This window comes from Tauraco erythrolophus, chromosome 15 (assembly GCF_009769465.1).
Source record: "Tauraco erythrolophus isolate bTauEry1 chromosome 15, bTauEry1.pri, whole genome shotgun sequence".
NCBI lineage: Eukaryota > Metazoa > Chordata > Aves > Musophagiformes > Musophagidae > Tauraco > Tauraco erythrolophus.
Genome location: NC_141479.1, coordinates 570,388 through 584,760, shown reverse-complemented (window position 1 = coordinate 584,760; position 14,373 = coordinate 570,388). Strand labels below are relative to the sequence as shown.

Sequence of the window (14,373 nt, the reverse complement as noted above, 5' to 3'; positions counted from 1 at the left end):
GGATTTCAAATAAAGTTTACAATTTATTAAGCGAATAGAGGCAAGCAAACAGCGCTGGGTGCGCCAGGAGTCTCTGCCCCACCAAGACGCACACCTACCATAGCAGGTTTTTTGTATTTATGCAAACACACTCATAACCCCCCCCCCAAAAGGTCAGTCTCTCCCAGGAAATCATTTCCATAGTCCCCGCCTCAGGATCCGCCTCAGGCTCCTCCTTGACACGCCTTCTGGTGGTCGTGGGCAGGGGTCTTCAGGATGAAGGCCGGAGGTCTTCCTCACTGTGCACTTTTTACCTCTTCCCTAAAATTCCCGATTTGGCTGAGCTTGCAGAGCCAAACCGGTTCCAGCCTGGCCTGTCCTTGAGTGGACATCTGGTTGTCTCCTACCTGTCACTGTCTGAAGACAAATGTTAGTTCTTGTTAGCCCTTATGTCTCCCAGTCTTTGTCTCCCTACAGATGTACGGGTCATGAGTTATACCCTTGCTGGCATTTATCTTGTCCATCCTATCGGCCTTCCCTTCGGGCAGCTCGTATTCCACCACAGGGATCAGCATTTTATAACTTCCAACATTTCACAGAGCTAATATAGTCTTATGCCTATTCCTACACCTATCCCCCCTGTCGATCCCCCCTCTTCGATTAAATTCCTGACTCATATAACGCTGTGATTGAAAAGTCTTGGCTTCAGCTTATATAACACAAACTTCCTTATACGGAATTAATGAGGTTGGGTTAGCAGCAAAAATAGGATATTTCCCAACTTTGTGTTTCTTTTGAATTTTACGAAAACCTCATGACTAGTTAAGGTCTTCAGTCTTCTTTCACAACTGCTTATCCTGGATCAGCACACCTCACTCCCCGTCGTCTGTTTGTGCATCACCTGTCCCATAGTGACACGAATCAAAGGAACACATTTCACGAAGATGCCTGATTATTCTGGCATACAGGGAAAAATGTTTACTTACCGTTTCCACTGTATCCAAGAGAAAAAAAAGCAGCCAGCCTTTCCTTTGGAATAGGGACAAGGTTTAAGTGAGAATGTAGTAGATGCGAACGATTTGCAGAAAAATCCCAGGTTTCTAGATACAGCTGTGTGCACAGATGGGGTGCAACAAACAACGAAATTTTATTGTTATTTTCCCAGCTACCAGAGAAGTTACGTTGGAGAAACACAGGCAGCCTGCAGCCGAGCCCCGGACGGCACGCAGCGCTGTTTCAAAGTGAGTTTGCCAGAAAAAGAAAATAATCAGGTCCGGCATCACCCACATCTCCGGACAGAAATCCGAGAAAACTCATTCCTGGCCAAACTACCGGTTCCGTGACTAAAAACCCCCAACTGCAGCCCCGACGGCCCCGGGCGGCAGGAGGCGGACCCCGCCGGGGCCCGCCCGCCCGCGGCGCTCAGGCACCCGCCCGCTCGGTAGCGGCGGCCGCCTCGAAACCGAAAGCGAAAGCGGCTCTGAGGCGAAATGGCTTTACCGGGAAAGCACGTGGGGGCGCGGCCGCCTTCTGTGAGGAGCGCGCTCCCCCCTGCGCGCCCGGCGGGAAAGGGAGCGCCGCCGCCATTTTGCGGAGGGGCTCGCGGCGAAGCGCGGCGCCCCTCGGCACCCCGCGGGGTGTTGGCCGCCATTTTGTGGGGGGTGCTGCAGCCCCACAGGGCTCTCTGCGGATCCAGACATCTTCCCCTCAGCAGGGGAAGAAAAAGTCAGGAAAAAGGCATTTATTTTTTTAACGCCATTTCTTATTTATTAGTGCTCGTCGCTCTAGGGGGATGGCATGCAGGAGGAGCAGAGGGCCCTGACATGACAGAAACCAGTTCCCGTGGGCTTCAGTAGATATTGCCACGCAGGGAGGGAGAACATCACCTCAGCATTGGTGGCTTTTAGAGCAGGAGGGAACAGGGACAAGCCGTTAGCAGGTCCCAAAATAGCCGATGGAGGCAGTGATGGGAGCAAGGTGGGAAGGAAGGTGTAATCTTGCCCACCAGACCAGAGCTTCTTCAAGGCCACCATTGGCCACACCAGAGTGTCCCATCATCTATGCCACTTGGCTCCTGCTGTGTCCTGGGCATGGCTGGTTGAGGACCAGTAAGATAGACCTTCCTTGGCAGCTGCAGAGCAGCCCATGAAGACTTCTCCTCCATCAGCCTTGGCACCATAGTCACTGAAGAGATGTTAAACCCAGCAGCTGCGTGGGGCAGGGAGGTGCTGGGGGAAGCTTAGTGTCATAGAATCATCGAATGGTTTGTGTTGAAAGGGACCTTCACGGTCATCTAGTTCCACTCCCCCTGCCATGGGCAGGGACACCTTCCACCAGGTTGCTCAAAGCCTCATTCAACCTGACCTTGAACACTTCCAGGGATGGGGCAGCCACAGCTTCTCTGGGCAACCTGTGCCAGTGCGCCTCACCACCCTCAGAGGGAAAAATTTCTTCCTTAGATCTAGTCTGAATCTCCCCTCTTTCAGTTTAAAGCCATTGCCCCTAGTGTCCTCTGGCATTGGGGGTGGGAGAGGAGCAGGTCAGAGAGGCCTGGCTCCTTCCCCGAGGAAGACATCCATGGCAATGCAGGGAGAGCAACCGCCATGCCCAGGGAGCCTGAGAAGCTGGGTCCGTCCTGCTACAGCAGCCTTGCAGGGCTCTTTGTGGAAGCCCCAACTTTAATATCGCTTCACGTGGGAGGAGAGCATCACCCTCTGCCTTTGTTAATGATGTGATCACTGTTATGGGTTTAAGATTTGTCGCCTGATATCTCATCCGAGTGAAAAGAAAAATTAAAAGAAGGGAAGCGTGAATTGGTACCAGAAAATAACCCAGCCACTTCAGATAGAATTGTTATGTTGTAGTAGGAAGAAAAAGGAGCTTGCTGTTTGACTGCACACTGACACTTTCTCCTATAATCTCTTTGGCTTCCTTATTTTTATTGCTTTTCTCAAGTTTGCTCCCGATTTCTCAACAACTTGGGCATAACAATTTGCCTAGAGCTCTACACAGAGTCTACAGACTCTGTAAAGAAAGCGCCCAGGGCACAAGATCGCTCCATTCTTGTACTGCACTGTTATTTCACATCCCATTTACTTTCTTCAGCCATACTCAAGTCTTTTAGCGTAACTGGTTCTGAGCTTACTTGGAGTTTGGTCATGTCATTTGAGTTGCTAAAGTCTGTCAAAATGAGGATCCTCCTGACTCATGCTAGAAACAAAAACCCAGGATCAGCACAAAAGATGCTGCATTTCCAAAATGTAACAACAGAAATGCCAAAAGGTGGGCAAAGCCCATTTCTGCTGCGTCCCATGAGTGCCACCCCAGAGCCCATGAGTACCTCGAGTCCAACCCTTACCCCTAAGCGCACAAGTTCTTTAAAGATCCTCAAAAAGTGGGTCCTCAAAAAGTGCTTAGAGGTGGGCTTCCAGGTCTTTGTAGAGGAAAGGCTCCATGGAAGTACAATTGCAAAGAAACTGGAGCGTTTCTCAGGAAAAGGAAAGAGAAGTCAACCAAAGCTGATTTAAATCAGCTCATCTTTTAATTGGTTCACAAACAATCTTCCTGTTTGTACACGAGTTCCTACACTTCTTTATGAAGAGATTGATTCTATAACCTTTTCTCAAGGAAATCAAGAAGCAAATGATTCGGGAAGCTGAAGTCAAGCTGTACAATTACGTATCCCTGAAAAGGGAGGAGAAAAAAAGAAAAGTATCGTATTAGTTGATGCCACACTCCCAAGAAGGGCTTTGAGAGTCAGGTATGTCTGAACTCTGCTTACCTTTCTTGTGATGATCTCAGGATTTTTGATCTCAAATAGATTAAGCCCTTTGCTGTTCATCAGTGACGTCAAAGTTGGTTCAATCCCTACAGAATCAGTAAACTCATCGAGTTAAGTGTACAGGCATCTTGGCTTGCTGCTCATCATGTACTGGGACCTTCTCTGCCTGTTGCCAAAGGCTAATTGTACCCTGTATTTCCGCCTGACAGAAAACTCACTTTTCCTTTGTCTCAGCCATTTACAAAGGGTTCCCCATTCCCCAAGTGAATCCAGCAGAAATTTGCATCAGTAGTGTGTTTCCCTCCCCTGACCAGCCGTCAGGGTCATTGATGTATTTTTTCAGTGCTTAGGTTTAGGAGATCTCATGTTAGACACCTTACAGAATACGTTGGCACTTCCCCAAGGGGAAAACTCACTTGAAATCACTTCTGGGATCCCAACAACGGAGATCATTGTCTGCAGGAAGTTTCTTATGGACGGGTCATTCTGAAAGCCAGAAAATTCATACAAAAAGGTTTTAAAGAAATCATTTAGCTACAGATGGCCTAGAGGATACTTTCCTAGGACTTACCTCACTTGGATCAGCCGTGCATTTAAAGACTTTAAACTCTATCCTGAAGGGAAGGAAAGAGGGGGGAAAAAAAGTCACTGAGATCCTCTTTTTGTTCCGCTCTCAGGCACGGGCTAAAAGAGGCAATGAAAGCCACAACGACCACAGTACCGACCTGGAGTCCAAAGGGTGCAAAATGAGCTTCTTTTCTGCATAGGCAGCTTGGATAGTGACGGTGATTTCCTGCACAGAGATGAACGGCAGAGTTGAGATGTAGCTCATATTGCCTTCTAGCAGGGAGTTGCATTTGGAAATTCTGGTTTGCTTTCTGTAACTCAGAGGACCATCCGTCTCAACATGGAACGATAGAATAGTTTGGGTTGGAAGGGACCTGTAAAAGTCATCTAGTCCAACCCCCCTAACATGAAAGATCGTCAGACTGGATGTAGAGGGGCCATCCCCAGGGTACCAGGCCTACCACAAGTAGTCTTACCATGGTGTTTTCATCTATAACCAAATTAAAAAATAAAGCAATCTTTGAATTCTGGCCATTTAGGCTCGTTTTCTCACTTTTGCTTGTATGCAGACGTTTGTTAAATGGAACACTTTGTGATTCCGTTGCAGGTCACAACCAGGGATCTGGCAGGCCAGGAGCAGATTGCATCCTGAGAGCATCACATCACATCATTTTAGGGACCACTTCAGTGCTTCTGTGGTCCTACCAAAAATTTGTTTCAAGATACCACCTGGAGCACAAAAACCAGTCGTGCATATTTCACAGTAACACCCTGCTAACGTGGGATACTTGCAGAGGGCAGGAGGGAATTATTCTTGATTACAGTTTAATCCTTTAAATTAAAGAATCTGGTCTACCCTCAGGCAGGTATTTGCTTTTGTGCAGTGTTTAGTGTTCGTACCAGCCCATAATTACAAGGCCGGACAAACATAGTGCTTTCTTGTGATGCTACCCATGACAGCAAGGCTGTTGGAATTCCTTTTTTCTGCCTCCTTAGATTCAGTATAAAGCAGTTTGGGGTAAAACACGGTGTAAGCAGGAACTTTCTTTCATACAGGCATACATAGAGGAAAAGGTTGTATTTTGAGCTTCGCATTCTTCAGAGCTGTATCTTCATTTTAGAGACAACTGTCCTCTAAGCGGGGGCCAGAGCTAGCATTTGGGAATGAGGAGATTTCAAAATAAATACATGCCCATGGTGCCTTCCTTTTCTCCTGAAATACCTCAGCTAAAGGAGTTTCACTGTGTCCAGTATGAGTTACTGGGGGCTCATCAGAGCTTTCCAGTGCTTGACCACCAGTGGTGGGCTGGCCTAATAGAGGAGGTGTTGAGCCAAGACAGTCACTATCGCCATTCCCAGCCTCAGATGTTAAGGGAAGAGATGAAAATGTTAAAAGGAACTGATATGCCTTCTCCACCTCCCGCGGTTTTGCCACCACCTCCTTTCCAAAGGGCTCCCTACCATTACTGCCCCTGAGCACAAGGAGTGGTCCAGACTCAGGACAGAGCCTGTCCCAAGGTCTTCACAGTCAGGAGAAGCAAGAACTGACCTTCTCCATGTACAGAACCATCAGGGGCTCTTCTCCCACGGGAAAGATGCTGACCTCCACTGCTACCAAGGACTTCACCACTGTCCCTTCAGGCTGAACAGCGATTTGGGGCTGGGCGAGACTCCACACCTTGGCCACAGAGTCGTTATAGGAAGCGCCTTGAAAAATCTGGTCAAGTAAGGAGCAACAGAAGAGTCAGGATTTTTCCATACCACATCCCAGTTTCATCCCAACTTGCCACACAGCTGTATCCCTTCTGTAGTCCCCGATTCCTCCTCCAGTTCACACAAGCCCAGTAACACAGCCCGGTTTCAGGGAAGCTGTGCCAGCATGGAGAGTGGAGAAATCCTCCTCTCAAAGCACCACAGTTTCTCCATCAGACCCTGGTTTTCCCCATCAAGCCCACCCAAGACTCAAGTTGTCAAGGGAAGGACACAAGATGCTACAGAATCCATTTGAAAAGTTCCTCACTTGACATAAAATGCTCTGAATAGGACCAAAATTTACCGTCTGCACTGCCTTCCGCTGCGCTTCCGTGTCTTCCATTTCAAACAGCGCCTTCAGAAGCAAACCAGAAACAAGTTGTAGAAAAATGAAAGACAAGGTTATGGTTAGCCCTGATGCAGGTTGGATGGGCCAGAGGGCTGGTGTGTGGCTCATGGTCAGTTCAGAGACATGGCTGCGTTCCTCTGGAGCTCACCCCCTTTCTACCTTGGTGCTCCCACAGAAAATCACTTCACTTTACAACTCGGATGACAAGTTTTCTATCAGCTGGTGTTACGGCTCTAAGGGATAACACTCCCTGGTAGCACATCCTTGCTAAGAAGGTACCAATTTCTGACCAGGATTGAGTGGAGTGACTGACTATAGATATCTGTCTTCTACAGAAAGTAGCTCTCCCCGAAAAACAGTATTTAGAGAATTTTTTACTCTCTCCCCAAAACACGATGCATGAGTTAAGGAGGGAACCACCCCTGAAATAGTCACCTGCAGCTTCTCCCCTCTGATGGTCGACACCAGGCGCTCATCTAAGAACGCTGCTGAAGCCAGAGAGTTGAGGATGTGCTCGGACAGCCAGAAGTAGAGCATTCGGGACTCAGTCAGCAGCGACGGGGAGAAAACCGAGTCACTGAAGACGTTGGAGTAGTTCTCGTAGAGGACAAGGCCCTTTGAAAGGAAAGCGAGCGTGTTGGCCGCGACGAGCAGCACGGAGACGGGACAAAATGCCAGTACCTGCGTTTTCATTGCAGGGCGAAAGGCCTGGCTGGCTGGACTCAGCAGGGAGAAGGCTGCTCGGCCGGGTGCAGGGCTGGCATCAGGGCACACTGCACACTTACCTTTGGCTGCAGCGCAGCAGCACCGCACGGCAGCGAGGGACCGGCCTCTCCCAGCCCTCCAGCCAACGTCATCGCCAGAAAAACTTTGGTCTCCGAGCAGCCCGGGTTACTTTACCTTGTGATGTGATTCTAGGTAATTTGCTTTTATTAGAGGAACTGATGCAAGGGAGATATCAAGTCTGATATCCTCATCCTGGACAAAATTCGCTGCAGGAAGAAAGCACAAAAACCTCACACCAGGAATACGACCTTAGGCAAAGCTCGCGACGGTCGCTATTAGGACTTGCTGCAGAAGGTGACTGGGAGTTATAAAAGGACACAGAGATGGGACTGGGGGGTCCCACTGCTGGTCCTGCTACTGCTCACTGACTCAGTTTCTCCACTGGGAAATACGGATAATTACTCTCAGTTTTACATTCTGCTCCTTTCTGCTCCTTACATTCCTCCTTTCCTGAGTCCTGATATTTGGGACTGGGAACCATGTGAACGTCTTCAGCAGGCAGATACAGATGCTGTAGTATCTCAGCCCCAGTACTCCAATGCATGCTCCTATTCTAGCTAACGTCAGCCCTTCTGCAGCTATCCTACACCTCTGGTCCTTACATAATGAAGGAGAAATTCCCTATGGACTGAAAAATGTCTTTCAACCAGTGCAATCACTCTTAAAAACCAACATGACGCAGAAAATTCAAAGCATAACCTTGCTAAGGTTTGTTTTGCTGTTGTCTGAGGGCCAGGCATCCCATACATGTTTTCAAAAGACATTTTTGATGATGTGGCTGCTGCCTTGCTGGGGCTCAAGTGTCAGAAGTTGCATATAAAAAAAGAAAGGATATTTACCTGCTAAATCATGTATAAAATTTGCCAGCATCTGGGCAAGAGAGTTTATTTCATTGCACACCTGCAAGAGGAAATGAGAGAAAAACTGAAGGTGGGGGGAGAACTTTGGGTTGTGAAGTGGAGCTGGGCCTCATGGAGAGACTTGGGGGCTATTGGTCAGAGTCCAGCACCATCAGAGATCCCAGTGTCAGCGCAACCTCCCGCCTTATCCAAGCTGAGGGTTTTGTGGATTCTCCTTGTCTTATTTTTGCAAGCACTAAGTGTGTTTTGCTATTATCTCGGGGCATACGTGAGCAGAGGAGCGTGTAGCGTACAAACCAACCTTTCCTCCGTCCGCAGGCAGTGGCGGACCTTACCTCGCTCTTGAGAACCAGCTTCAAAGTGAAGGAGATGAAATCCGTGAAGAGCTGCTTCAGCCAGCCTGGCCTGCGTGAGACAGGGAGCGCAGTCAGAACCACCCAGCCATCCCCGTGGTGGTGGGTGATGCTCACGCTGAAGCACGGAGGGACCAGCAGCTGGGCAAGTGAAGCCCAGTTTTGAAGGGGGAGACACTCACTCCTTGTCTCCTTGGAGGTGAAGCGTCAGTTTGTGGAAAGTCAGGTAGCAGTCTGAGGCATCGGCAGCCACTTGGTCCTTCTGACACACTGCATGGGAAGAAAGAAAAAAGGAAAAAAAGTAGCTAATTTGCTACTAAACCAAGGAGGACACGTGCACTTTGCAGACACTGCAGACCTGAAGCAAGGCATCACTGCAGAGGGGCAGCCACAGTTCCCTACACCTCCCTGGGGATGTTTCCAAGAGACTCAGGACCCTGCAAAGTCAGATGGGGCCACCTTGCACGTGGATGGAGGGTTTCTGCTCACAACTACAGCCGAGCTAGTCTACCGGACACCCTTCTTCATGCTTCCTTTGGATACCTGCCTGCTTCGCTAGCTCCTATCATCAGGGACTCGGTTGTCTCCTAACATCAGCCAGGAGAACCTGGGCAGTATGTGCAACCCAGAAATCAGAGCAGGGAGGGAGTTTAGTCGTGTTGCAAAAAGCTTGGAAATTGCATTATACTGTCGTTGAGAGCTTCATCCTGCTCTCCTCCTGGAAGCTTACCAGGAAAATGTATTTTGAGGCACATGTGATGACCGACATCTCTCTTGTCCCCTGTGGCAGATGGGGGAGTGTAGTTTGCCTCTGTCCCTTTCTAGTCTAAGTCTGTTGACCTTCCCAAGGAAGAAGCTGTGTTTCCCAGAGCACAGCTTGGGCCTGACCTGGAGACAGCTGAAAAAGTGGAGTATAAGGACGTTCAAACCTCCTGCACAAAAGCTCTCATTTGGCTCACTCTTTTGTAACATCACCATGTGTTTTTTCAAGTCATCCTGAACAGCAGGAGATGAAAAGCTGATGCTGATGAGAATCCAGATGGCCAGACCGTTCCTTCAATTGCTGCTGCTGTGCATCAGCATTACTTTGCTGAAATTATTTGAACCAGCTTCCTCTGCTTGGTGTGTTAAAACTCTGAGGTCTTTGAGGGCCACGTTGTCTCCTACCCTGTGTGCGTAGGGTGGCAGAGACCCACTTCCAGCCTCTGGAGGCTGTCTGATACCCCCAGAGGTGAGCAGGACCAGCTGGGGCTCACTGCCCCCTGCCCGTCCCATTCTGCTGCTGGAGAGGAAGCGCTCAGACAAGACCCTGTGCAGCTGGCGGTCCTCAGCTGTTACTTACTCAGCTTAATGTTTAGCTGGAGGTCAATGGAAGACTCGATTTCAAAATTAACCGAATGAAAAAGCTGCAAGCTGTAACGATAGAAGAGAGGAGATTTAGCAACCCATGCTGGAAGCAGCGCCTTCCTGAGCACACATTAGCTGTTGGAGGGAGCTTTGCACCACCTCTCGTATCGGTCCTTGCACTGTGCTGTGCAAGACCCTGGCACGCAGCAGCCCATCTCAAATACTCATTTATTTAAATCATTTTAAATCATTGCAAAGCACCATCTTGGCAGCGCTGAGGAGAATGGGACCATTAAGCACCTTTTTCCCCCCCCAGTCAAAGTTCATAGAGCAACGAAGACAACTTGTCCGCTTGGGCCATCTTGTGTCTCCACACGAGGGGTGACGGCGAGGCCAGAAAGGCACAAAGCAAGAAGACAAGAGTGATGGGGCACTGCTGGCATATAAAATCCTGCCTCGCTCAGGTAGAAAGCAGCGCTGTCATTGCTAGAGAGCCAGAGAAGCACAGCCCCTCGGCATCCACGCATGCCGTGGGCCAGTCCTGCCCGTGGGCAGCAGCAGGAGTGGGGGCCATGGTGCTCGGCAGCAGCCAGCCCCCGGGTACTTACAACCAGGCCCCGGCATAGCCGTAGGTCAGCGTCCCTTTGAAGAAGGCTGTCACGTTTTTAATGGCAATGTGGATGGCATCGTTCTCCTTCAGCTCCACCTCGCTCTGCTCTATGGACAAGTCGTTGACCTGGATGCTAGAAACAACAGACACCCAGTTTGTCCCCGACCCCAGGGCTGTTTTCTGTGCCCAGGGAAGACACGTTTGCTCCCGAGGACGTGGGGTCTCTAAGGGGCCTGCGCCAACTTCGGGAGCTTTTACAAATCACAGGGGCCACGCACGAGGGCAGCGGTGCTTGTGCTGGGGCTCGGTGCACTGCTCCTCTCCCGCGATGTTCGGATATGGGGCGGGGGATTGCTTTAACCGGGAAACACGGAGCAACGCGCTGCAGGAACAGCTCTGTGTCACTGCAGTGCTCTGTGTCAGCTGCGGTCACAGCGGGAAATCCATCCTGCGTTTGCACCGCTGCGTTTGTTGTCCCCGGATAAAAGTTAGTAACAGTGAAACCCAGCCTTGTTTGGCACAGAGCGCGGCCAAGTGGCATCCTGCTGGCAGGGGTGACTCCGACAGCCCCGGCTGGATCCCGCTGCCGCTCAACGTGCCATGGACACCATCTGTTGGTGACTGCCCCAGGAGCTCCAGCCCACAACGCTGAGCATCCCGTCCCCATTGTCAGAGATGTGCTCTACATGCTGCCTCACTGTCTGCCCACCGAGTTGGAAAAGCTCTTAAATAATACATCAGCAGCCTAAACATTAAATGTGCAAATTGTCTGCGAGGCGTAGATCAGAAAATGTGTCTGCCGTGGTCCAGACCTTTGCTTTCACCAGGAATTTCTGGATCAAAGCTCCCTGCAAGGACAGTTTCAGTTCCCCTCCGTCAGCCCGCACCTCCCTTGGCACAGAGAGGCAGAGACACTCACTTGCTCAGCCCGTAAGCCACCTTGCCCAGGAGCCGCATGGACCTTTCCCCAGTGATATTTGGGAACCTGGCGTTTCTGAACGCTGCTTGAATGACCCGCGCGGTTTCCTGGTTCACTGTCGGTGGAAGAATAGCACAAAGATACCGAGCTGCAATCTCTCCTGGCTGCAAAGTCAGGTCCACACCCTGGATTAAAGCGCTACAGAAGATTTTATCCCAGGCATTTCCATCAGATTAAGGAAGTCCTAAAACTAGCTTCAGAGTAAATTTAAGGAAAAAACCAAAATCCCTAACAGCTGGTGGCAGCTGGGGACACAGCGTGTATGGCTCAACAGTCACCAGCAGTGCTGTTCCCGGGGAATCAAGCCCAGCTTCCACACACCTCACCTGCATCTTAGGGGCCAATTTTGGAAAGGTTGAAGCAGTACAAAAAGTCAGGTTTTCTAAAGCATTGCTGTGTCTTGACTGGATCAACAATGAGACAACTTTCTTTACAAAACTTAAGACATGGCAAAATCAGTCTAAAAACTGATCTAAGTTAAAACCTTTTTTTTTTTTTTAAATGCATTAGCTATTTGATCAGAACACTAATACTTTTAACAATCTTATATACAAAAATTCAAAGAACCAATATAGTTTTTAGAACAATTGGTTTAGACAATATTGGTTTAGAACAACTGACACTAAGAATGAAATTACTAATATTTCTTAGATTTATACACTGTTTGGGTTTAGATATGTATCTTCTTTCGTGCCCGTACATTCTAACATAATGGAAACCTGATCCTGGTTGATCACTGCTTGTATAACTAACAGAAAATGATGTAAAAAATCTGGACTATGGGCTTATTTTTTTGCCAGCAGAGTTACTGAAAGCTCTCTTGCATTTTAATGATTCCTTAGACTTAGAAACAAGGAAAGTTTCCTTACACCACACAAGCTCTTGACTTCACCCCAGTGCTTTGCTCTGTAGCTGCTTGCTTGTATTGCAGTCGGCTGTTGGGTCTCAAAGGAAAACTTCTGAGACAAATTTCTGTACTCATTTTCCAAACGTTATCCACCCCATTCCAGCCTTAGGCACACGCTTGTACAGGATTTTTTCCTTAGTTTGGCTCAACATCCTCTGCATGTGCCGCTCTTGGAGGGAGTGTGACAGAGCTGTTCCCACCCTTTGCAGAAGCACTAATTATTCTTCCCCTCCCCGCAAAGCCCCCAAACCTTTGCAAACAAACCCACGGCAGCAGAGAAGCCCTGTTTCTCCCCTTCCGCCCACCGACCCCAAGAGGTGAGATTGCAGGGAGGTGAGAAATCAAACATACTTTTGCTTTAGCTCTTCCATCACGCCATCCCCCAACAGGAACAGAGTAAAACTTTGGGCTAGGGAGAAGGGTTGGGGACTGTTTTCTAGCTCCTTTGAGAAGTCGTGCCTATTCAGTTCAGGTGCTTTAACCCACGCTCCCATGATATTAATACCCAGTACTAGATAAAGAGCATCCACAAGAGCCAGGGAAGCAAGAAACCTCATTGCTTGGCTGATCTGTCACTAACTTCTGGTGGGGAGGAGGGAAACGCAGCCCCGTACAGCAGGCACTTACACAGCAACGCCGCGGGCTTGGTCATCCTGCAGACGATCCCCGTGACACTGTAAGGGACGGGCCCAAACTCACAGGCTGCTGCTGCACGGACAAGCACTAGCAAGATTCCAAAGGTCCCCAGCCTCATCCTGGCAGCCCAGAGCATCCTCAGCCAGAACGGAGAGCACCGAGATCGACTGATTCTTGACTGTGGCAAAGGCTGCTTTCATACCTCCAAGCAGACCTCATCCAAAGCAGGACATGACCTGCTTCCTCCAGTTATCAAAACTCATCACACATTTCCTAATCTTCCTATAGTTTCCTTCACACTCCTGAAGTCGCACGCTGCCTTCCTCCCATAGCAGGCGCTTGGGCTGCAGGACTTGGCTCTCCTGCCAAGACTGCTTGAACTCAGGACATGCACGCATCAAGATGAGTGCAGAAAGCTGGAGGGGGATGGAGATTGGAAGGGGATAAAGTCAAGGGAACAGCCACACACTCTGCATCCAGCCAGTTTGTCATTTGTTCTTCGGACAGAAATATTCCGTATTTTGCATTTCTGAAGCAATTTCCCAGCAAAGCTCTGTTTGAAAGGTACCTGCATTATTAAGTGCTCCTCCTTCCACTAATTTTAGGCACACTGTGGGGAAACTGGGGCATGCTCCTAGCAAGGGGTTCTCCCCTGCTTCTGCTGGGTGAACCCGCATCTCCCACATCCCTGGAGAGCTCCATGACCACAGGACTGGGATGCTCTCTGTCTCTCAGCTAGATTTGTGGACCATCTTTGGTTTGCCACCTTCCAGACGGGGAAGAACACGCTAAGCTGGAGCTTTTCATGCACCTGGCCTCTCAGCTGCTGTTTGGGAAATGTTAGAAACCCAAGTTCACATCCACTCGTGCACGCCACATCCCTGTTGTGGTGCTGGGGCCCATCCCACAACAAGCTCCAGGAGAAAACAGAGTGAGGTTGTTTTGGCAACGAGGCTCACAGCAGCTCCCGTGAATCACTTTGCCATCAAAGACTGACGGCGAAGGAACGTGAGATCTTGGCAGTCCTGCAGGCACACACCGAGCCCCTGAGCGAGACAAGGTGCCAGCCTCCCTCCTCTGCCCGGCAGATGCCTCGTCCTCCCTGCACCGGGTGAGCGCGTTTCCTCCGGAGAGCCCCGCTGTCTGGCGGCCCCCACCCTGCCGCTCTGTTTTCTTCCTGAGTTGAGAAAGTGAACGGCCGTGGGTACCCGCGGGAGGCACTCGCGGTCACTGACCTGCTGAGGGAAGCCAGGCATCACAGGCTTCCTCCAGGCTTCTCCCGGCCAGCGGCATGGTGGCCTGGGACGGGCTGCCTGCTGCCAGCCGATATTTCATTACAAATGAACAATTAAATGTTGAAAGCATGCATAAAGATAGCTCCCACGTGGCAGCCCAGCGCCATCGTCTTGGCCACTGTGGCATCCTTGCTGCCCTGGGTAGGAGGCATCTTTACAGGGAAGTAGCAAA

The 14,373-nt window shown here is 49.8% G+C and overlaps 1 protein-coding gene across 1 annotated transcript; it reads right to left on the bottom strand.

Annotated features, from left to right (window-relative positions):
- Positions 1 to 3,588: 3,588 nt before the first annotated feature.
- Positions 3,589 to 13,106, bottom strand: CETP (cholesteryl ester transfer protein). The gene is made up of 16 exons (XM_086621033.1): positions 12,898 to 13,106; positions 11,304 to 11,418; positions 10,383 to 10,517; positions 9,770 to 9,840; positions 8,610 to 8,697; positions 8,410 to 8,479; positions 8,054 to 8,114; positions 7,329 to 7,420; positions 6,864 to 7,043; positions 6,384 to 6,434; positions 5,877 to 6,044; positions 4,486 to 4,553; positions 4,332 to 4,374; positions 4,177 to 4,246; positions 3,761 to 3,846; positions 3,589 to 3,663 (listed from the first exon to the last, which is right to left on the bottom strand). Exons 1-16 carry the CDS (start codon positions 13,040 to 13,042, stop codon positions 3,589 to 3,591), a joined length of 1,518 nt encoding a protein of 505 aa, XP_086477159.1. The 5' UTR covers positions 13,043 to 13,106.
- Between the last annotated feature and the right edge of the window lie 1,267 nt (positions 13,107 to 14,373).